General features: G+C 38.2%; 2 protein-coding genes across 2 annotated transcripts; both read right to left on the bottom strand.

The window, feature by feature from the left end:
- Positions 1-10,744: 10,744 nt before the first annotated feature.
- On the bottom strand, positions 10,745-11,574 carry LOC141250893 (uncharacterized). The gene is made up of 2 exons (XM_073670150.1): positions 10,899-11,574; positions 10,745-10,797 (listed from the first exon to the last, which is right to left on the bottom strand). The coding sequence occupies exons 1-2, from the start codon at positions 11,572-11,574 to the stop codon at positions 10,745-10,747; spliced, it is 729 nt and encodes a 242-aa protein (XP_073526251.1).
- Positions 11,575-16,464: 4,890 nt separating this feature from the next.
- Positions 16,465-21,679, bottom strand: LOC141250892 (uncharacterized). Its single transcript, XM_073670149.1, has 12 exons — positions 21,615-21,679; positions 20,546-20,566; positions 19,514-19,740; positions 19,342-19,415; positions 19,152-19,270; positions 18,943-19,067; positions 18,397-18,858; positions 18,073-18,321; positions 17,830-17,993; positions 17,528-17,749; positions 16,815-16,964; positions 16,465-16,737 (listed from the first exon to the last, which is right to left on the bottom strand). The coding sequence occupies exons 1-12, from the start codon at positions 21,677-21,679 to the stop codon at positions 16,465-16,467; spliced, it is 2,151 nt and encodes a 716-aa protein (XP_073526250.1).
- Between the last annotated feature and the right edge of the window lie 1,195 nt (positions 21,680-22,874).

The raw sequence follows: 22,874 nt of genomic DNA, 5'->3' as shown, positions 1-22,874 counted from the left end.
TAAAATGGCTTGCATATCTTGATCTTTGGTCCTCTTAGCCATGGCTCTTGTGGTTGCCCTTTGGGGAGTTGGTGATAGGGATGCTCCTGCATCATATCTCCTATCAAATACCCCAACACTTAGAACTTGTTCGTCCTCGAGTAAGATGTAATGAACTCACTCCTCCTTTATGCACATCGGTCTCAACGAGTATGGAAAAACTTGATAGCAGTGATCCTCATTAACACTTCATCTCTAAAGTTCCTTCAATCATCAAAGCACGGGCGTAGACTATGACTCTACCAAGAATCTATGTTTGTTCTACACAAGCACACAACCATTAATCCATAGAATATGAAAAAGTTGTCTTTATCCAAGTGACATATGAAGGATAATAACTAAATATCAAACAAACAACAATTTCTCTTCCTAACATGCTTCATAATCTATGATAAGATATCACAAGCTCCAGCACATTTAAAAGAACCAAAATCACAACTCAACTCAAGCAATACGACATAGACTTTTGTTAATTCTTTCCATCCTATTCAATGTCATATATTTTCCTTTTAAAACCGCTTATTTAGGTATTGGGCTCGTTTGTTTTATGGTCCAGAGCCATTAATGAACTCTTTGCTTTGCCATGGAGGATCGAACACAGAGTGATCTTTCACACCACAAAGACCGTGTGTTTTTCTGACTTATCGCGCTAGGAGCTCACCCACCTTCTATTCTCTTTTATGTCATTTTTGGAATGAAAAAGAAGGAAGCAAGATAATATGAACAACATGATAAAACTAGAGATGAGAGGATAAATATGCGATTTTATTTTTGGTCTTAATGCCTCCTAATCAAAGTCCACATGCTCAATTCAAAGTCCTCAATTTGATCAATCATATCATCATCATAATGCAATTATAGTATCAACATATAAAGCATATTAAAAATTCAAAATCAATGCACCGTTATAAGAGTTCACAAAGTACCAAATATGGGGAAATATGATACCGACATACAAAAATCAAAACAAAAACAAACTCAAAAATTCAAAAATTCAAAACGAACAGAAATAGCAGACATATTGAGATGATTTTCCTCTCCCGCACTTGAAATACACAATGTCCTAATTGTGAAATAAAGAATAAAGATAAAATATGGGTGAAAGTGGAAATATACCTAATTCCTTGGGTTGCCTCCCGAGCAGCGCCTTGGTTAAAGTCGTAGGCTTGATTTAGCTCTCAATCATCCAACACTCAGCCCTTCATGAGTCGATTCATCCTTCCTTACATAATATTGCTTGATTCCTTTTCTTTTCCTTATTCCCTTATAGTACCAAGACTTCTTCTTTTCCTTGTAGTGTCTTGAGGTAACTCATCCTCAAGTTTCGGTACATGCATAATAGAAGAAGGAGAGGGAGGCTTGTCGCCCTCTAATATCAATAATGGGGGCCCACCAGCCAAACACGCCTCAACATCATCTGTATACCCACTGGGATCAACCACCCTGATAGCAAAAATACAAGAAACATGTTCAACGGGGTGATTCGTAACATCAAGGATATTAAACTTTGCAATCTCCCCATCAAACTCTAAGATTAAAGACTCACTAGCTAAATGAACTTTTGTACTCAGAGTTTTGATAAAAGGTCTACCTAAGAGTACAGGTGCAGCCTGCCTATCATGATCCATATCTTGCACAAAGAAATTAGTAGGAAAGATTAGCTTACCAATCATAACGAAGACATTCTCAACCACTCCCCTAGGGTAAACAGTGTGTTGGTTCTGCGTCTTCGTGCGATGTTGTGATAATCCTGGAAACCTTCAACGGATCGTGTTTGTTCACTTTCCGAACAAGATAATTCGACCCTATACAAATGCCAGGGTTACACGAATTCCTTGCGGGGATAATCCGAGAAGGGACAATCAAATTCAGGCACTTATGAAATTTGATCTGAGAAGTCGAGAAGTCGTTAATCAATCTCGTGTCCTATATTAAGAACCGAAACCTCATATATATAATGAGTTCACCATGAAACAGAATTGGCAGTTGGACGGTTAAATAACCGAATTGGCGGTTGGGCAGTTATACAACCAATTTATGGTTGATAAACCATAAATCACAGATACTACTCGCCGAGTATCTTCATGAGGTGCTCGTCGAGTACCTGTTGACGGCCAAAAGATACGTATAACAAATAGTCTCTGGGAGACCATCTGCTCGACGAGTATCTCTCCAAGATGCTCGTCGAGAACCTATACACCATGCTCGTCGAGAACCTCGACGACCAAAGTATCTTTCCAAAATGTCCGTCGAGAACCAATCCAACATGTGCTCGTCGAGGACCTATTCGACATGCTCGTCGAGGACCTCTCGAACATGTGCTCGTCGAGGACCTCTTCAACATGCTCGTCGAGTACCTCTCGAACGAGTTCGTCGAGGACCTCTCGAACGAGTTCGTCGAGGACCTCTCGAACGAGCTCTTCGAGGACCTCTCGAACGAGCTCTTCGAGGACCTCTCGAACGAGCTCTTCGAGGACCTCTCGAACGAGTTCGTCGAGGACCTCTCGAACGAGCTCGTCGAGGACTTCTCGTCGAGACCCTCTTGAAGCGCATCAAGAGCGCTGAGAACCTCTCAAGCGCATCAAGGCCGCTGCCCCTTGACCCTTTCTCGAGCGCATTCCCCTCGACCCTGTTTCATAGTTGTGATCGATGAACCGTTAGCTCAACAAGCGTGCACTCCGCACTTACCCAGACTTGTTTCCGAGCCTCACGATAAACCGCATCAGTTCTAGTAAATCACATTACGACTAAAATGAATTGATGACACTAAAATCACCAACAAATCCCCCCCCATTTTAGTGTAATCCTTGATCTACGTAGTATATATAATGATATATACATACTTTTAACATACAGACATAACGATCAAACAAATGCATAAATGAAAATGTCTTGCGATTGAATTTTCATCTTAGTACAATACACATTCCAAATACTCGAGAATCGGGGTGTCGTAACGATTGAACCCGTCAACCCATTTGAATACCTGAAGATATTATACACACATGTTTATACAACACTCTACTAGTCATACTTGACACTATACAAGCCTTGTGTCCTTATCCATTCATAAGCATATAGGAAGCCAAGTCCAAGCTTCTTGAAGCGGCTAAACTTCATGCTCATATAGGTGGTTCTTTTAGTCTTGCCCCTGCGTAAGCAATTTGTCAAAAGAACCATTAAGAAGATGTACTTCAACCTAACATCACTCACAGGTCCGAGCGCATACCTTGGGAAACATGTTGCGCTCCAATCTCCAACTATGGTCTTTCCACATTGAATTCAACTTCTAACGTTGTATTAGAAGGGAATTGGGTATACCACAACTGGTAGATTTAGATGGACTTTAATCCCATCCCAATCACCGACTTAATCACTAAGTCCCTTCCTAACCCCTTCGTCAAGTGGTCAGCCAAGTTTTGTTGCGACCGAACAAACTCAATGGATATCACACCATTCATGATTAGCTCCCTAATCATCCCATGTCTAACACCCAAGTGTCTAGACTTGCCATTGTAAATTTGACTATAAGCTTTAGCCAAGGTGGCAGCGCTATCACAACGGATAGAAATGGGTGATATTGGCTTAGGCCATATCGGAACCTCATACACTAAGTTCCTTAGCCATTCCGCTTCTTTCCCAGCGGCAGCTAATGCAACAAACTCATATTCCATAGTGGAACTTGTAATACAAGTTTGTTTCTTGGAAGCCCATGAAATGGCACCTCCCCCGAGCAAGAACACCCATCCGCTCGTCGAGGATCTGTCATCATTGTTTATCCAACTAGCGTCCGAATAACCCTCTATCACCGAAGGAAATCCCATGTACGACAGACCATGCGTCATAGTACCTTTTAGATACTTGAAAACCCTTGTTATAGCATGCCAATGATGTCTACTAGGGTTACTAGTGAATCTGCTCAACTTACCGACCGCATAGGCTATATCCGGTCGAGTGCTAGTCATAGCATACATCAAACAGCCTATGGCTTTTGAGTATTCAAGTTGATCCACAGGTTTCCCTGTATTAGGCATAAGCTTTGCTTCCATATCCATGGGAGTGCTAACCGGAGAACAACTTTCATGATTGAACTTTTTGAGAATCTTCTCAATGTAATGAGATTGTGTAATGACAATCCCTTTGTTCTCCCTCTTGATTTTTATACCAAGAATTACATCCGCTTCTCCCATATCTTTCATGGAGAATCTGGATGACAAATATTTCTTGGTCTTATCAACCTGATTTTGGTCAGTACCGAAAATCAACATGTCATCCACATATAGGCAAATGATTACACCCTTCACGAGCGCATCGAACTTGCTATATACACACTTGTCCGCTTGGTTTAGAATGAAACCACTCGACAAGACAACCTCATCAAACTTTTGATGCCATTGCTTCGGTGCTTGTTTCAGCCCATACAATGATTTAATCAACTTACACACTTTATGCTCATTACCGGGCAACACAAATCCTTCCGGTTGCTTCATGTACACTTCCTCTTCTAAATCTCCATTTAGAAAAGCCGTTTTTACATCCATTTGATGGATCACTAGATTGTTTATAGCCGCCAAGGCAATTAACAATCTAATAGTAGTGATACGAGCAACAGGAGCATATTTATCAAAATAATCGATACCTTCCCTTTGTCTAAAGCCTTGGATAACCAATCGCGCTTTAAACTTGTCGATTGTACCATCAACTTTCATCTTCCTCTTGAAGATCCATTTGCAGCCCAGTGGTTTACAACCTGGTGGTAAATCAGATAATATCCAAGTATTATTCTCCATGATTGAGCCAATCTCATCGTCGATCGCTTCTTTCCAAAAGCTAGAGTCTCGAGATTTGATGGCCTCATCATAAGTCCTTGGATCCTCCTCAATACTGTAACAATACGAGTATTGGGACTCAATTTGATCCTTTGATCCCTCAACTAAGTATAGTTGAAAATCAGAGCCATAAAATTCAGGTTTCCTCCTTGCTCTTTTGCTTCGACGAGGTTCATGCGCTTCTCGTCGAACATCAAGTTCTCGACGAGGTTCATGCGCTATACTTGGTACATCAATCAATTGATCATCCCTTAGAGTTTCATCAGAACTTGGTATATCATACTTTGGTCTAGGTATTGAAGAGAATCGTTTCTCATCAAAAATAACATCTTTCGATTCTATAATTGTATTAATAGAAACCGAGTCATTAGGTTCTATAACATAGAACCTATAGGCCTTGGAATGCTCAGCATATCCAACAAAGATGCAATCGATCCCTTTTTCACCCAAAGTTTTCCTTTTAGGGTCCGGTAATCTAACCACGGCCCTACAACCCCAAACTCGTAAAAACGACAAGTTAGGGCGTTTCTTATACCAAAGTTCATATGGGGTAGTCTTGTTCCTTTTGTTAGGAACCCTATTTAATAAATAGCAAGCCGTTAACATGGCTTCTCCCCAGAACCCCTCGCTCAATCCCGAGTGAGATAACATGGCATTTACCATTTCCTTAAGAGCTCTATTTTTCCTCTCGGCCACACCATTTTGTTGTGGTGTATAAGGAGCCGTAGTCTCATGAATAATCCCCATGGACTGGAAAAATACCGGATCATAGTATTCACCACCTCTATCCGTGCGTAAAGTTTTAATTAAACCATTTTGTTGCAATTCAGCCTCAGTTTTATAAATACGAAATTTATCTAAGGCCTCGTCCTTCGAATGAAGCAAATACACATAACAAAACCTAGATGAATCATCTATGAAAGTAATAACATACTTTTTATTCCCTAATGATGGTGTACCATGCAAGTCACAAAGATCACTATGAACCAATTCAAGTATAACAGATTTCCTAATTATACTTTTACAAGGTTGTCGAGTTATCTTTGTTAACATGCACGTTGAACATTTTTCTATGTTCCCATCAAAAACAGGAATCAAGTCATGTTTCGACATATCATACATCCTCTTATAGTGCACATGTCCTAAACGAGCATGCCATAATGATGAGTCATTCATACTCGTCGAGGACATAAAAGCACTCGACGAGGACATAGTAACACTCGTCGAGGACATAAAAGCACTCGACGAGGACATAAATGCAGAACCAGAATTCTGCGGTACTCCGTTCAAATTCATCATGAACATCCCGTTATTATAATAACCGGAACCAACATACACTCCACATTTTGACAATACATACTTGTCAGATTCAGTCACTTGCTTGTAACCAAGTTTATTTAAAACTGGCCCAGAAATAAGGTTTTTTCGCAACTTAGGTACATACAAAACATTACATAAAGACAAAGATTTTCCTGAACTAAATTCTAGCAGCACACTTCCTTTGCCTTCCACGGGAGCGTAGTGATCGTCCCCCATGTAAAGAACCGAACCGTCATCCACTGGTACAAATGTCTTGAACCAGCAACGATCCTTGCATACGTGTGTAGTGGCGCCAGAATCTATCCACCAAGCGACCGCGTCATCCTGCACATAATATGCCTCAGAAATTAGTGATACTGAATATTCAAATACATTGTTCAAATCACGTTTTAAATTCTGACCTTGGTTTCGAGATTGGTCCGTGGACCCCTTTCCCGAACCACTTGCGTTCGCATTGACGTGCTTCTTGCCTGATCGGCAATCCCTCTTGAAGTGGCCTGTTTTGCCACATTTCCAACACTCGAGTTTCGGTTTCTTGTTAGAACCGAAACTGCCCTTGTTGTGATTGAAAGCACGTTTCTTCCCTTTGTCCTTGGTAAAGTTTTTACCACCCTCTTCGATCATGTTGACCGAGGGTCCAGCAATACCTTTGCCCTTTCCCTTATCCTCTTCCGAAGCCCTCAGGGACTCCTCAATGTGAATATGGCTACCAAGTTGAACTAACGATAGTTCATCTTTCCCATGCTTCAGAGTGTGTTTAAACTCTCTCCATGATGGAGGCAATTTGTCAATTATGCTTGACACAGAAATGGATTCATCCATTTTCAAGCCATGTTGAGTGAATTGTCCGAGGATCCGGAGGATCTCGTTGAATTGCTCCATGACAGATCGCGAATCAACCATCTTATAGTTGTTGAAATCGCTCACCAAGAATTTCTTACTTGAAGAATCCTCTGCCATGTACTTGGATTCAAGAGAATCCCACAATTCCTTCGCAGACTCAACATTCTGGTAAATATCGAATAGGGGATCTGACATACCGTTTAAGATGTGCCCTCGGCATATGTAATCATCGTTCTCCCACTTGGATCTACGCCTGATTACTTCGATTGGTTCATCCTCCACGATCTCGGGCATCGGTGTAGACAGCACATATACCACCTTCAACGCTGTTAGCATGAAGTGCATCTTCTTTTGCCAGCGGCGAAAGTCCTGGCCTTGAAACTTCTCAAGCTTTCCAAAGTTCGTGGTCATCTCTTTGATGGTGCTACCACCTCCAGCCATTATCAACAGAAATTATCTTGTTCGTTTGTTGGTCCTGAGTCTTCGTGCGATGTTGTGATAATCCTGGAAACCTTCAACGGATCGTGTTTGTTCACTTTCCGAACAAGATAATTCGACCCTATACAAATGCCAGGGTTACACGAATTCCTTGCGGGGATAATCCGAGAAGGGACAATCAAATTCAGGCACTTATGAAATTTGATCTGAGAAGTCGAGAAGTCGTTAATCAATCTCGTTCTCTGTATTAAGAACCGAAACCTCATATATATAATGAGTTCACCATGAAACAGAATTGGCAGTTGGACGGTTAAATAACCGAATTGGCGGTTGGCCAGTTATACAACCAATTTATGGTTGATAAACCATAAATCACAGATACTACTCGCCGAGTATCTTCATGAGGTGCTCGTCGAGTACCTGTTGACGGCCAAAAGATACGTATAACAAATAGTCTCTGGGAGACCATCTGCTCGACGAGTATCTCTCCAAGATGCTCGTCGAGAACCTATACACCATGCTCGTCGAGAACCTCGACGACCAAAGTATCTTTCCAAAATGTTCGTCGAGAACCAATCCAACATGTGCTCGTCGAGAACCTCTCGAACAAGCTCGTCGAGGACCTCTCGTCGAGAACCTCTCGAGCGAGTTCGTCGAGGACCTCTCGAACGAGTTCGTCGAGGACCTCTCGAACGAGCTCGTCGAGGACCTCTCGTCGAGACCCTCTTGAAGCGCATCAAGAGCGCTGAGAACCTCTCAAGCGCATCAAGGCCGCTGCCCCTTGACCCTTTCTCGAGCGCATTCCCCTCGACCCTGTTTCATAGTTGTGATCGATGAACCGTTAGCTCAACAAGCGTGCACTCCGCACTTACCCAGACTTGTTTCCGAGCCTCACGATAAACCGCATCAGTTCTAGTAAATCACATTACGACTAAAATGAATTGATGACACTAAAATCACCAACAAAGAATGACCTGGTGAAAATTAATTTTGATGGATCTGTTAAAAGTAATGGCTTAGCTTCTATTGGAGCTATCATTCGCAATCATCAGGGTAGTATTCTTCATCTTCTTAAAGAAAATATTGTCAATTCTTCGGTCCTCCAGGCTGATGCCCTGGCTGCTCATTGTGGCATCAGGACTGCCCTTGCTTTAGGGTTTCGGAAGGTGGTTCTCGAGGGTGATAATCTCTCTATCATTAATTGTCTCATTTCCCACTCTTGGAAAGTTCCATGGGAGGTTTCTTTGATTATCGAGGAAATCAAGGCTTGTGCTTCCTCCTTTGATTTCTGTAGCTTTCGGCATTGCTACAGTGAGGCCAATAGAGCTGCTGATTGGATAGCTTCAAATCCTTTCAACCTCACTCTGGCTTGCAAGGCTTCGACTCTCTTCAAAATGGGTGGGAACATCAGTTCCATTCTAAAGAAACGTTAGGAGTTCTTTCACATCATCAATTCCTCTCAAGATATGAGGAATTTCTTTTCTATCATCGTTCAAGATGATTTAGGTCTTTCCTATACATAGGGGCCTTCGGTTTGCTTGTAAAAAAAAAAAGAATACTTATTAAAAAAAGCACCCTTCTTCATTCCTTCATTACTCGGCGTCGGCAACGAGCTAGGCACTTGAAAATGAGTGTCGTCATGCATATATAGTTAATCGTGTTGTCTGTCCTATGTACTACGTACTTTATACAACTATCGAGTAATCCACTATATACGCTAGTTTTAAGACTATCTTATGTTATGTACACACAAAAACAAAGCCACAAGAAGACAATACGTAGTACCCCATGATAACATGGTTATAATAGGTGAGGCCGGGTCAAGTTTGTAAACTAAGGCTTGACCTCATGCACTTGATCGTTGATTCTTCATTATTCAAACTCTTATTTATTGTCTAGATCAGTTATTTTCGACCACCAATCGTAGTTATTGAAATCGAAATTACAATTTAAACCGTTAATTAGTATCTTAACTAATAATTAATCATTAGTAAGAAGGCTGGTGATTGTATGCAGATGTCTTTTTGCTAGCATTTTTATAACTTTCATAACTAGATTTGAGACTTTGGGTTAAAAGTTCGTTCGCTTATGACGTATTTCGATTGAAGTATATTTTCAATTACTTATTGTGTCAAGATGCTTGCTGATTCGGCTTATTATGAGTTGCGTCTAATTTATACGTCTTTTGATCAATTCAATCTGGTACTTACATAGATGATCAGCTAGTTAGAATCTTAATCTTAAAATCATATAAAATAACATAAATTGTAGAGTTCTGTTATATTCTGTTAAAGTGCTAATATTTGTATTACAGCAATTATCTGGTTTTTCTTAGGTAATGGTTAATATTTAAATGATGTGTTTTTACTTATGGTGGTTCACTGGTTTGTAGTAGAATTTTATGGTTTTACAGTCCAATCAAAGAAGGCCCAACATATTTTATTCCATATGGTCTTATATCTTTAATTAACATTTTTTACGATTTATACAGTAGTTACACGTGTATACATAAACTTCTCCTTGAAATTAGTTGCAAAGTAAGACTCTCTTTTGTCAATTATATTTTATTTTATTTTTCATATTTTAATTAATTAAAAAAAAGTGCACATCTTTTTAAAAAATATACTTTTTTATCAAATAAACTTATTATTAAAACCTCTTTATAAATAATAAATCTCTTTATAAATAGAACTAACCTAACAAACCTTAAACTAACAGGTCAAATGTCTTGTTTCAAGTTTATTTATTTATTTATTTGTCAAACTTCAAGTATATTTATTTGAACGTAATGTAAATTATGGAATTCACCGAGTTTTTGTACCATTTGGAAAGCTCGACGTTGACCCATGACTTATTTAGCTAGCGATAGAGAAGGCCGGGCCCACATGGACTTTGACCCTTTTAATGTTGCTAATTGCTTAAACTTTTGAAATGCAGAAAATTCAAACAAGTACAGCTTCTTCTCCGTCATTCTATATAAGAATATTTAGTTCAACTCGTACGTGCCTATCAATATACGAATCTTGTAATCATACAAACAGAATCATATGTGAACTGTCAAAGCGATTATTAGAAGAAGCACAATACAAACGTTAGCACTAATTTGTAATATATAGAATATAATATAGGAGTTTGTTTATTTGACCAAATCCAGATCACTACTAAAACATAACCAAAATAAAGGGTCAGATAAGTTGAATATCTTACCCAAGAAACACAATGCCTCAAACTCAAATCTATATAATTGCTGCCTTGGCTTGTGTTTGTCTCAATGCTCAATAGCCTCCACCTTTCGAGCTTCGATCTTCGGTTGTCGTACGGCTACCTCCTAACAGAGCCAGGATTTACAGTCATATTTACACACACTATTCATAACTGAAGGTAGAACACATAAGAGAATGAACAAATTCATCAATTCAGAATGACTACCTTTCCTCCTAACACCACCAGCAAGACAGTCTTTGGATCCAGCAAAGCAATTCAGACTGTCAAAATCACACCCAGCAAACCCTTCACCATTGAATCCCCTCTCAACATTAATATTACCCCCTTCTTTTCCTGGACAATAGCTCTGATCACCACACTGAACAGCAACATTACATGGACTAGCAACATTCTGAACCTTCTGATATGGAAACGAACCTATCTCTCCTTCAATCCTTCCTCTAACATCCACAAGCAAACACTTGAGCCTTGCAACTTCAGCTTCCAATGCAGCATGACCCTGTAGTCTCCTAATAAGTTGCTGGTTCAATGCCGTCAGTCTGATGACCTCATCCTCAAGCGAAGCTGCTCTTGCTTTCTTCTTCTCACGGTATTTTCTGACAGCTTCACGGTTCCCAGAGGGTCTTTTCTTGGTCTTCTTGTCCACGGACTCTGCTGAGTCGTCCTGGTCAGAGGGGTTGGATAAGATCTTGGTGTGGACATGGATGCAGGTGTGGGTGTGAGAGTAGTCAGGGCCTTGTTGTGGATTGCAGGTGTGGGTGTGAGTACAGGCGTGTGTGTTGTTGTCGTTTAGAAGCTCCTCGAAGAAACTGTCGGGGATGTCTCCCATGGGGTTTGTGAATAGTTCCTGGTTTGAAAAATCGACCTCCCCGTCGTCCATCAGATTAATGACGAAAGGCTAAACGTGGATTAGTCCCCGCTTGATCGAGGTTTCTCGAACCCTAAATCAATTGAAATTGAGTATTCAACTACTGTATATGCACCACATTGCCAAAGGGAATCTCTAATCTTCGATTAACCTACAACTACAACACCGCAGTATAAGCCGAAAGCTAAGAATTCCAACAATTGGGTAAATCACGAGCTTAAATTAGACTTTCAATCGGAAGTCGCAATTCAACAGATTGACAGGCAATTGTGCGAACCCCTAAAAATCTAGTCAATTATCAATCAGGCATCTCTAAGACTAAATTGAGAGTAAGAAAATTCGTACCAGAAGCAGAGGGAGACGAAAGGGAAGCGCTTCATACACTACTTACTCCGCGCATGTGCCTCTGAAGATAAAATGCAGTGAAAAGGACGAAGGAATCGAAAATTGGATGGTGTGAAAGGGTGTTCGAAGTTGTCCAGGCCTGATTGGCTCCAGAGGAAAGAGAAAAGAAACCCTAGAGATAGAATACGATCAGAGGAGGGCTAAGTAAGGGCTATATGATATGAGGTATAGGTATAGAAATGACACAGATTGGTATATTAGTATATGGGTATTAATTTGATATACTTGATATCATATGTTTATTTTGTACATACTTTATATATCCAGTTTTATTAGAATATCATTTATATTTCGTTCTACCTCTTATCTATTTTACATATTGCTTTCTAACCAAATTCCTTCTTCTGGTCGATGAATATCATGGTTGTTCTCAGAAATATCAACTGATATCTATATCATACCAAACGCAGATATAAGATATCAATCTCATACCCTTACTTGATATCTGATATCCATACTCATATCTGATATCTGATATCTGATATCTTAAGTTATGGGTACCAAACAGTACATCTGATGGTGGGCTGGTGTGGTATCAATCAGACTTCGGGTTGTATAAATCGATTTTGAATCGAATTCAGGTTGTATCTTCACCGGATCGGCTCGGATTAGACATTTAGTTTCGGACAAAATTGGGTTTTTCGGATCGGCTTTGATCGGGTTGATTCGGATTTAAGACAAGTTAGATGACGTTCATCGGCATTTTGGTCCAACCTTTGGACGAGTCATTTCGGATTTCAGATAAATTTGGACTCGAATATATATTGGGAAGATGTTTCCGATGCAGACTATTTTTTTCGTGCGGACTCATACAACTGGTGCACTTTTCAACACATTTCAGGTGCACTCTCCAGCACATTCCTTAGTGACTACTGGTCCACTTCCGAGTGCACTACTGATGCACTCCATAGTTGTAAGTGCACTACCAAGTGCTCTACTGGTGCACTCGCGAGTACACTCCCCAATAATGCATTGGTGCACTCCCCGTTAATACGCTTGTGCACTACTATAGTCTGCACACTCCGCACGGACTATGTAGTCCACACCCGATTAATCCTCTATACGTTATAACTGTTCATGATATATTTGGTCGAATCGAACGCAGTCCCGTTTGGTATAATTTCCCGAAAACGTAAACGAAAAAGAAACGAATCTAGACAACTTCCATGTTGATGTTCATTCGTCGATATGGTTTTGCAACTTGTAACGCAATCCAAGATGGTCGTGTGACTCCCTTCGTCGAGGGTATTTGAAACTCCACCCTTGTATTGCGGAAATAAATACCCTTGTCGAAGGGAGTCATAAGACCATCTCCTAGTGAGTTGCAAGTCGCGATACCACCTCGACGGATGAGCAATAGCGTCAAAGTTGTCTATATTCGTTTTCTTTCCGTTTCCGGTAATTAATAACAAATGGGTTAGTCTTTTTAGATCAGTTGCAAGCTGAAATTAAGTATTATCAACATTTCATCTTCATTTATTAATGTAAAAGCATTTTCCGGGTCATTTCAAGTCAAACAAAATCAGATTTTTAGGCAAGTTTCGGTTGGACAATTTCGGGTTTTCAGACAATTTCGAATCGGGTTTTCAGGTTAAAAGCGGGTTGATTGAATCGGGTTATTTGGGCTCGGGTTAAGGGTCCGTTCGGCATAGCTGTGTCCTTATAGGTGTGTGTCTGAAACTTATTATCCAAATAAGATGGGGTTTGGAATAAGTTGTGTCTGAAATAGAAATTAGTGACTTATATTATAATATCTGTTCGGCATTCAATGTCTTAATTTATCTTAAAAAAAATCCAAAAAAATCCCTTAAATAACCTAATAATATATAGAAACAATGTAGTGAGAATGAAAAAAATGATTTCAATGACATCATGTGTAAATACTCCAAATTATAATATAAGAGAGATGAGTGAAAAAGCGTATAAGTCATATAAGTTATAATATGAAGCTTCTTTTTCTGGGCTTATGTGGACTTATTTAAGACTTAAATAAGACCCTTTAAGTTCACATAAGACACGGGTATACCGAACGATTTTTACGACAACTGAAGACCCTATGACTTATATTCCGAATTAAGACATATAAGTCATGATACCTAACGGACCCTAAATCAGTTTTCGGACGGATCTTATCTGAATAATCATAATACATATTATTTTTAATATTTTTTCAGATTTCCACGGGTTCAAATTCATACATACAAGCATCCACTTAGTATAGACCGTGTCCACAAAATCCGAATAACAAGGAAAATATTATCAGATATAGAACAGTTCACGTATAGCTTTGATTTGAGTTTTCAAGCTAAGTAATGAACATTGGTTTTGAGCTTTTGAGCGTGCTTTACCACATTGAGAGGTGTATAATTTCACATTACAGATTCTGGACAGTGCAATAGAACATAAGATAGGAGTTTGTTTATTGGATCTTGACCTTAGCATTCTCAGTCGACTTCTTAAGACATTATAAATAGAAGAAGGCTTTATTTCCATTCCTCATTACCAGCAGAGAACTACAAATGATTAGATTCCCTCCTTTACATAAAACTCACCAAATCCTCCATATCACTTCTAACATAAACAAGAAACATAATATGTAGTGCATTTTCCACAACTTCAAACAGCAAATCTTGTGCAGTCTCTAACTCAAATCTACATAGTTGCTGCTTTGGCTTGTGATTCTCTCAATGCTCAATACCTCCCACCTTTCGAGCTTCGATCTTCTGATGTCGTACGGTTACCTCCTGACAGTGTTAACAAATTAAGGCAGTTCATGATCAAAATTACCAAGTTATCAGAAATTAACATGTGTTTATGGAGAAAGAACTCCTTCATACACCATAATACATGAAGAATGAGCCTATAATCAGCAATGAGAAGATAAAGAGTTATTATTACCTTTCCTCCTACCACCACCACTGACAAGGCACTCTTTGGATCCATCAGCAAAGCAATTCAGACTATCAAAATCACAGCCACTAAAAACCTCATTCCCTTCTATTCCCGGGCAATAACTCTGATCGCCACACTGAACAACGACATTACAAGGACCTGCAACATTCTGAACCCTCTGATAAGGATAAGGACCGATTTCTCCTTCAATCCGTCCTCTAATGTCAACAAGCAAACACTTAAGCCTAGCAGCCTCGGCCTCCAACACAGCCTGACCCTGAAGCTTCCTCATAAGCTGCTGGTTCAATGATGTCAGCCTGATGACCTCATCCTCAAGCGAAGCTGCTCTCGCCTTCTTCTTCTCACGGTACTTTCTGACAGCTTCACGGTTCCCAGACGGCCGTTTCTTGGTCTTCTTGTCCACGGACTCTGCTGAGTCGTCCTGGTCAGAGGGGTTGGATAGGATCTTGGTGTGGACATGGAAGCAGGTGTGGGTGTGAGAGTAGTCAGGGCCTTGTTGTGGATTGCAGGTGTGGGTGTGAGTACAGGATTGTGTGTTGTCGTTCAGAAACTCCTCGAAGAAACTGTCCGGGAGGTCTCCCATGGAGTTTGTGAATAGTTCCTGGTTTGAGAAATCGACCTCCCCGTCGTCCATCAGATCAATGACGAAAGCCTAATTTGCTCTCAATTGCGGAACCCTAAATCAACTGAAATTGAAATTGAGTATTCAAATACTGTATATGCACCACATTGTCAAAGGAAATATGCAGTCTTTGATTAACCCACAACTACGAAACCGCAATTAAGCCGAAAGCTAAGAATCCCAACACCATCTACTACAGGAAAATTCAGCAGTTTGAGCTCGCTTACACGGATATTATTGAATTACAGGCAATTGCATCAAAAAACCTAAAAATCTAGCCAATTACTAATCAAGCATCTCTAAAACTAAATTAAGAGTCGGAAAATTCGTACCAGAAGCAGAGGAAGACGAAAGCGAAGAGCTTCAGACACTACCCCGCGCATGTGCCTCTGAAGAGAAAATGCAGTGAAAAGGACGAGAGTTGTCCAGGCCTGATTGGCTATGGAGGAAAGAGAAAAGAAACCCTAGAAATAGAAGACGACAGAACAAGTGATCGGAGGAGAAGGCTAAATACATCTGGTGGTGGATGCACTGAGTACAAAAGAGGGAAATTGACTGTGTCAACCTAATCAGAATAACAAAAAAGGAAAATATTCTGTCAGATTAGCTTTGATTCGAGTCTTGAAGCTAAGTAATGAACGTTGGTTTTGAGCCTTTGAGCGTGCTTTACCACATTGAGAGGTGTATAATTTCGCAGTATACTATAAGAGCCAAAAGAAATCAACTTTATTCAAACAAGTGGAAATACAGAGGTTTATTCAACTTCATGTTGCTTGAATTTGATTGAAACCAGAAATTTGGTGTAACATTACAGGTAAAATGTTCAACTCTGTTGCTGTGAGCAACAAGTTCAATGTGATGTGCCCTTCTACACCACATTAAAACATCACTTAATACACAACAATCACCTCATAAACAGGGTGCAAACCTCTATATTCAATCTACATAGCTATGAGATAACCTTAATCAAAGCTCGATGAGCGGCTCCAACGGCCCATCAAGTAATCTTCGAGGGTAGTTTGGGTACTGCGCTCCATACTACTACCGATTGAAGTCATATCATCATCTTTCATGTCAAGCAATGCAAGATTGATGTAGTCTAGTTTCTTATTGATTTCTGTGTACACTTCGTCGTCCTTATTATTTGTACCCTCTTCTTCTTCTTCTTGACTGGTCTCTTTAAACGAGTTTGTCCACTTCTCTATGCTTCCTTCTCCTCTTAGAAGATTCAGTATCTGTAGGGATCAAAACAAAGATACTTTGTGATATGAATCATGGCAAATAGAGAGGGTTATAAAGGTAAATAGTTTACCTGGGTCATGTTGGGACGAAGACGCGCTGACCTTGTTAAGCACAAGGTGGCTGCAAGGATCATTCTTTGCATTTGATTCCCATCTACATTTGCTCTCAATTTAGGGTCTAGAATTCCTCTTAGCTTTCCATCTTGAAGCATAGGTTTTGCCTGATTCGTAAGTAAATATTATCATTTTCGGGTGGAAAAGTATTCCCAAAAACTCATGCTGCATTAGATGAAGTTTCTGTTGAAATTAGACCTTAAACTGCACTCACTATCCAAATTGTCGACATAAAGTATGAATTCGTGAAACTACTAAAAACAAAGATGTGATACAGTGATAATTTTGTAAATAATTCAAATTTTATTTTTTTCTTTTGTTTTTTAGTAGGGCCACAAATTTCATAGTTTAGCCCTCTATGTTCATTATTTGGATAGGAAGGTTTGGCTACAAAGTTTTTCACATCTTAAGGTCTAATTTCAACAGAACCTAATTCATGAAACTACTAAAAAACAGAAAGTGATGAAAAAGTGACGCAGTGACAATTTTGTAAATATTCAAAATTTCTTCTTTCCTTTCTTTTTTTAGTAGGGCCAGAAATTTCGTAGTTTAACACTCTATGTTCATTATTTGGATAGGAAGATTCGGCTGCAAAGTTTTCGCATTTTAAGGTCTAATTTCTGCGGAACCTAATTCGTTGCATTAAGCAGAAGAAGATGTTAAATCTTACCCACATGACCAAACTCTCTTGGCCTTTGGATGAATCAATTGGTTTCCTTCCTGATAAAAGCTCGAGAAGAACCACACCAAACGAGTAGACATCAACCTTATCACTGACCTTTCCATACATAAAGTATTCCGGTGCAAGATAGCCAAATGTTCCCACTACATCGTCATATGTTTCATAAGATGAATTTGTAGGGCCCCACACCGCCAGCCCGAAATCAGACAACTGCAAATAATAAATGGAATTGAAAGCAGTCATACAATTAACTCATATCATAACTCAACTACATTAAGAGAAGTAATTACCTGAGGTTCGAATTCATCAGAGAGAAGAATGTTCGAGGATTTGACATCTCTATGGATTACAGTTTTTGAAAATCCATTATGCAAATAATTCAACGCGTCAGCGATTCCAACGGCTACTTTGAATCTTGTTTCCCACGGCAGAACAAATTCCTCTTTCAGTTCACCTGCCGTTATTTATAAAACTACTGCATAAGCTACATATCTCTTAAGAACCAGATTTCATGATGTGAAAGGAGTTCATACCATGTAGGTTATCTTCCAAGCTTCCATTTGACATGAACTCATAAACAGATATAAGCTTGCTATTCTCCACACATACTCCAAGCAATGGTGTAATGTTTTTGTGTTTCAAGGATGAGATAATATCTACTTCCTGCGAAAAATCTTTCCATGCAGCCTTTGATGAGTTTGTTACCTTTACAGCAACAGATCTTCCATCGGGGAAGTGACCTTTATAAACCCTGCTAGAACCTCCTTTTCCAATCAAATTATCTGGCATTCGAACAAAATACTATTAATGAGATCAATTCAGATAAAAATTTGAAAATAACTCAGTTTCTAGATAACCTGAAGAGAATTGGGAAGTTGAGCTTTTGAGAACTTCATAGCTGAAACAAGTGAAGTCAGAAGCGCTAACTGATGAATACATATCAAGTTTTGGTAATTCACCACACAATGATAGATCATTTCTTCTTATATCTGGACTATAACCAATATAATTCCAGCTGTCACTTCGTGGGGTTTCAACTGAAGTTTCATCTGGAAAGCGACTAGGCAAGTTCATCACCCATTGAACAACAGACATTTTTCTTGCTTCTAATGTACCATGGGAGGAAACACTAGATCGTTTCATCAAAGGCCAGCCAATCGTTTTCTGTTCCAAATTGCTGTCTGAGGAGAAACTGTTTGATCTTTTATGAGTTTTAGTCCTGACTAGATTAAGTCTGTCATCTCCCAATTCAGAGTGACTCTCACTTATACTGGATCTGTGATCTGAAGATGCGTAAATGCTTGACCTAGGATCTCTACCTGAATCAAATCCAATTTACCATTCTTGTAAGAGTATATTTACTGAGAGTAAAAACTAACGAGCAGAAACCTACAGAAGCAAACATAGACCTGTTAATTGATCAACTGAGCTGCTCCTTCTGAACACTATTTTCCCATTGTGGATACAGAGTACTTCAGTGTTAAGAGGCAAATGCTTTGAGCAATACTTAGCAGCTGATAACTTCCCACTGTAACAGAGAGTTTTGCTGGCAGTTAATAATAAGCATAAGAATAAGTTAAACATTTTTACCATAGATAGTTAAGTTAGTTACCCAAGAGCAGCTTGATTGCTAGTTCCAACAACAACAGCTACAGGATTACAGATTTTAGCCTCTCTTACAAGGCTTTTTCTAAGGGAAATTCCTTTCAGTATCTTCCCCAACAGATCAATCTGAAAACACTCAATCAGTTACCATCATTCATGGATAAGAATATAAGCCAAAGACAATTTTAGAACTATACCTTCTTTATGTTACAGAGATCTCTATAACTGTCGAGCATTTCATCCAACAACGCTTTTTCTTTTACAGGGTCATCTATGCCACAACACCACCAAAGTAGAAGAAGATTCAGATAAGGATTAGGAAGACAGTGCAGAAAATGGGTAATGATATCCTGTATAATTTGAACTTACCAGTAATTCTACAAAGATGAACAGCAATCACTTGATCTCCAGATTCAGCAACTTTTACAAGTGCCCAGCTGAGAAGCTCTTTGCCTTGGCCATCAAATCTGATCCCAACCAGCACATTTCTTTTCTGGGGATTCTTCGCCCCATTCAGAATTAAGATATCCGACAATCTTTCTGTACTATCACAAACCCTAGAAACCATTTTAAAAAACTGGTTTTCTTCTTCAGCTCTAATTTAAACAAGGCTCAAATTCCTCAAAACACAAAGAGCATAGTACTCTAGGCTTATTTTTTGTCTGTATAGAAGAATATCACCAAAATTCTTCACGAGCTTTGCGTTTTAAAAACACATATGAAAGTCGCAGCACCCTCTTGAAATGAAGCGAAGATATATGGAAGATACTCTACAATTAATTGCAGAGAATCAGAATAATTAATTAGGGGTCAAAGCAGGAGAGTACGAGAACAGCAAAGAACCCAATCCTGAAGTAATTCCCTTCTGTATATGCTTCTCCTTGCCAAATAGAGATAAAAAAAACCAGAATTCTTAGCAAGGTGATCGATGTAGCGCCAAATTTCATGAGGTGTAAAACCCAACCACCATAACTACTGCTAACTACTAAAGTAGAGTAGGGGTTCAAAACAAATATTGAATTGGGGATTTTGAACAAATTGGAGTGATCAATAGATTGAATAGAAGAACACTAGAAATCGTCGGCAGAGAAACGCAGACAAGATGGAATTTTAAAGTGGGAGAGAATATCAGGAGGGGGATGAGAGAGAGAGAGGAGAGGAGCAGAAATTATAGTAAAATGTATCCGTTAATGGAAACCTAGCAATAGTAGCGGGAAACCCATCATAGCCGGTAACTTGCATCGGACCGACAAATCAGCCCAAATCTCTCACCGGATATCCTGGTTTCTCGTTCACCCCTTTTTTACTAAGAAGTTAAAACATTTCCTTAAGTAGAATATCTTGCTACTTTTAATCTTCTAATTCCATTTTTGCTTTTTTTTCAGAGGTGGAAAAGCAAACCTTTCTACTTTGTTTGGATCTCTTTAGAAATAAATATCGTTTTAAAATTTCTAACAAACATAAAGTTGTAAAAATAAACTAGATTGTCATTTTTAATTTCTATAAATCTCTTTTTTTGTTTTTGGCAAGTAACAACCAATTGGTGATTAAGAGTAGAATGGATAAAAATATGATAAAAATCTAAAAATGATCATTATTGTTAAAGTAGATTAAAATGACGCATAATTCTAAAAGAATAGGACATTATATCAGTTTATAAATTATAGTAGGGAGATTAAACAAAAATGGGTCATGTTATGTTATGTTTGGTAAGGATTTTAGTTGATTAGCAGGTAAAAAGTAGTTACTTTTTATATTTATTTAAATATATCTATCTAGAAATTAGGTTATTACTAAAATAATAAACAACCCTTTCATATGACAAATTACTTTACCCACGATATATTATGTAAAGAAATACTTAATAATTTAGGTGGTTAAAAATTGTAATAATTATAAAAACTGTTTCATATCATTATGAAAAATGGTTGTCGATATTGTGATTTTGCAACCAAAACTAATGTGATATGTGGAGTACTAATGTATGGGTGTTGGACATACTTTTATGATGTCTAAACATATCCTAAACTACAAAATCCAATACTGACGAAATCGTAAATTCTTTTATATTGATGTTTTATGGGCAGAAATAATATAAATATATTTAGATATATTGCATAATAAATTATATATAATAACTAGAAACAAAATATATACCAAAGTAGTAAAACCATAAATAAATCTTCGTAACTTTAACATTCTATTATTAGAATTTTGAGCTATGGTTTGAAGGAATAGGTTAGAAATTTTATATAATTATTTATTCAGATTCACTAAAATTTTATGGAGTAAGACATTTTAGTTATATTTTAAAAACTAATCATGTACTCCACATTTGTGTCGTTAACATTACTAGAGTACTAAATTTCATCACCAATTAGAGTATAGACTTGGGTGATTGACGTCTTGATCAATTATATTACGTATTGTAACAATTAAATTAATCACTATGTTATACACTTGTTCCTACGTGCTGGATCGAGTGATTTCGTGTTCGACATTGCTTAGCCATAAAGTTGGTATGTTCACTAACATCGATATGCTAGATATCAATTTTGTATTGGCCTCTGAGATTAAGGAAATGTTGTGACAAAGAAAAAGATTTAGATAAAATGATAATTAATTAAGGACTTAGGTAGATTACTGATCCATATAATACTGCAGTCAATGTACTATCGGATGGCGCCATGCGCCCGTACGATTCCACTCGATCCACGAAAGATCCATCTCATATATTTTTATGTACATCGACCAAAATAGGTTTATCCATGCATGTGCATTCTTATTCTTACAGTAATTAAAATAACTGTCCTAACACGTACTCTATACTCATTTCTTTTTTAAAAACTTTCGTAAAAGTTACATTACAGAAATTGACCAACGAATACATAGCATACATTAAGGACTCGTTTAGTATCGATATCAATATATTAGATATGAGTATTAAAATATATGAATGAGGTATCGGATATTGGTTTGAGATATTGGATATGGATATAATATACTTATTTTTAGAGAAATACACACTCTAGTATCATTTTGATATCCATACCTGATATACTTATTTACATATCAAACAGTATATAATAATTTGATATTGATATATTAATTATATTAAATAAAAATATAAGTATAATTAATATATCAAATGTATACCTGTCTAGATATCAATACCAAAAGATTCTAAATTTTTTTCTCACTATTGTCGTTGCATGAAACGGAGCACGGAGTGCTTAACTAGATGAAGAAATTGAACAAATACAAGAAAAAGGACGATTGTAGATGGGCTAGGACTCCTTTCATGGTCTAAATCTAATACTAATGTTTAAATTAAAATCAACTTTGATTACTCTATTGAGGAAGTAAGTGGAACACTTCGTGAGAGATATTTATAATTATTAAGCAAGTATGATTATTGCTTCAATACTTTAACAATGTGCATACATACACTATTTCAAGGAGGCTAATTAAGTTGTAGATTTTCTTTCCAAATATGCGATTCATTGTGACATTGCAAGTGACATTGTTAATAGACATTCTGCCTCTAATATAGGGAGTCTTCACCCTTTATTGAAGGATATTTGTTTCTTATCATCCATAAGGATGAGTTAGGTTGGACTTTTCCATCGGAAGACAACCTAGTCTTGTAATATTTTCAAACAAAAAACTTGATGACTCTATTAACCAACCCTCTAGTGTGATTGGTTTATCATTTGAAATAATGCAGGCC

The sequence above is a fragment of the Phyllobates terribilis genome, unplaced genomic scaffold (genome assembly GCF_046119375.1).
Source record: "Phyllobates terribilis strain yellow unplaced genomic scaffold, ASM4611937v1 Scaffold_6328__1_contigs__length_45254, whole genome shotgun sequence".
Taxonomy (NCBI): domain Eukaryota; kingdom Metazoa; phylum Chordata; class Amphibia; order Anura; family Dendrobatidae; genus Phyllobates; species Phyllobates terribilis.
The sequence above is the reverse complement of the archived record's forward strand: the minus strand, read 5'-3'. Positions and strand labels throughout refer to the sequence as shown.

What these genes read in the sequence shown, in the direction of transcription:
- LOC141250893 (XM_073670150.1), bottom strand. Translation starts at nt 11,574, where the DNA reads ATGGACGACGGGGAGGTCGATTTTTCAAACCAGGAACTATTCACAAAC. An exon ending in TGGTGGTGTTAGGAGGAAAG is followed by an intron (nt 10,798 to 10,898) that starts GTAGTCATTCTG and finishes TGGCTCTGTTAG; the next exon opens with GAGGTAGCCGTACGACAACC.
- LOC141250892 (XM_073670149.1), bottom strand. Translation starts at nt 21,679, where the DNA reads ATGTTAGTGAACATACCAACTTTATGGCTAAGCAATGTCGAACACGAA. An exon ending in TCATCTTTGTAGAATTACTG is followed by an intron (nt 19,416 to 19,513) that starts GTAAGTTCAAAT and finishes GTTGTGGCATAG; the next exon opens with ATGACCCTGTAAAAGAAAAA. An exon ending in AGCAATCAAGCTGCTCTTGG is followed by an intron (nt 19,068 to 19,151) that starts GTAACTAACTTA and finishes TCTCTGTTACAG; the next exon opens with TGGGAAGTTATCAGCTGCTA.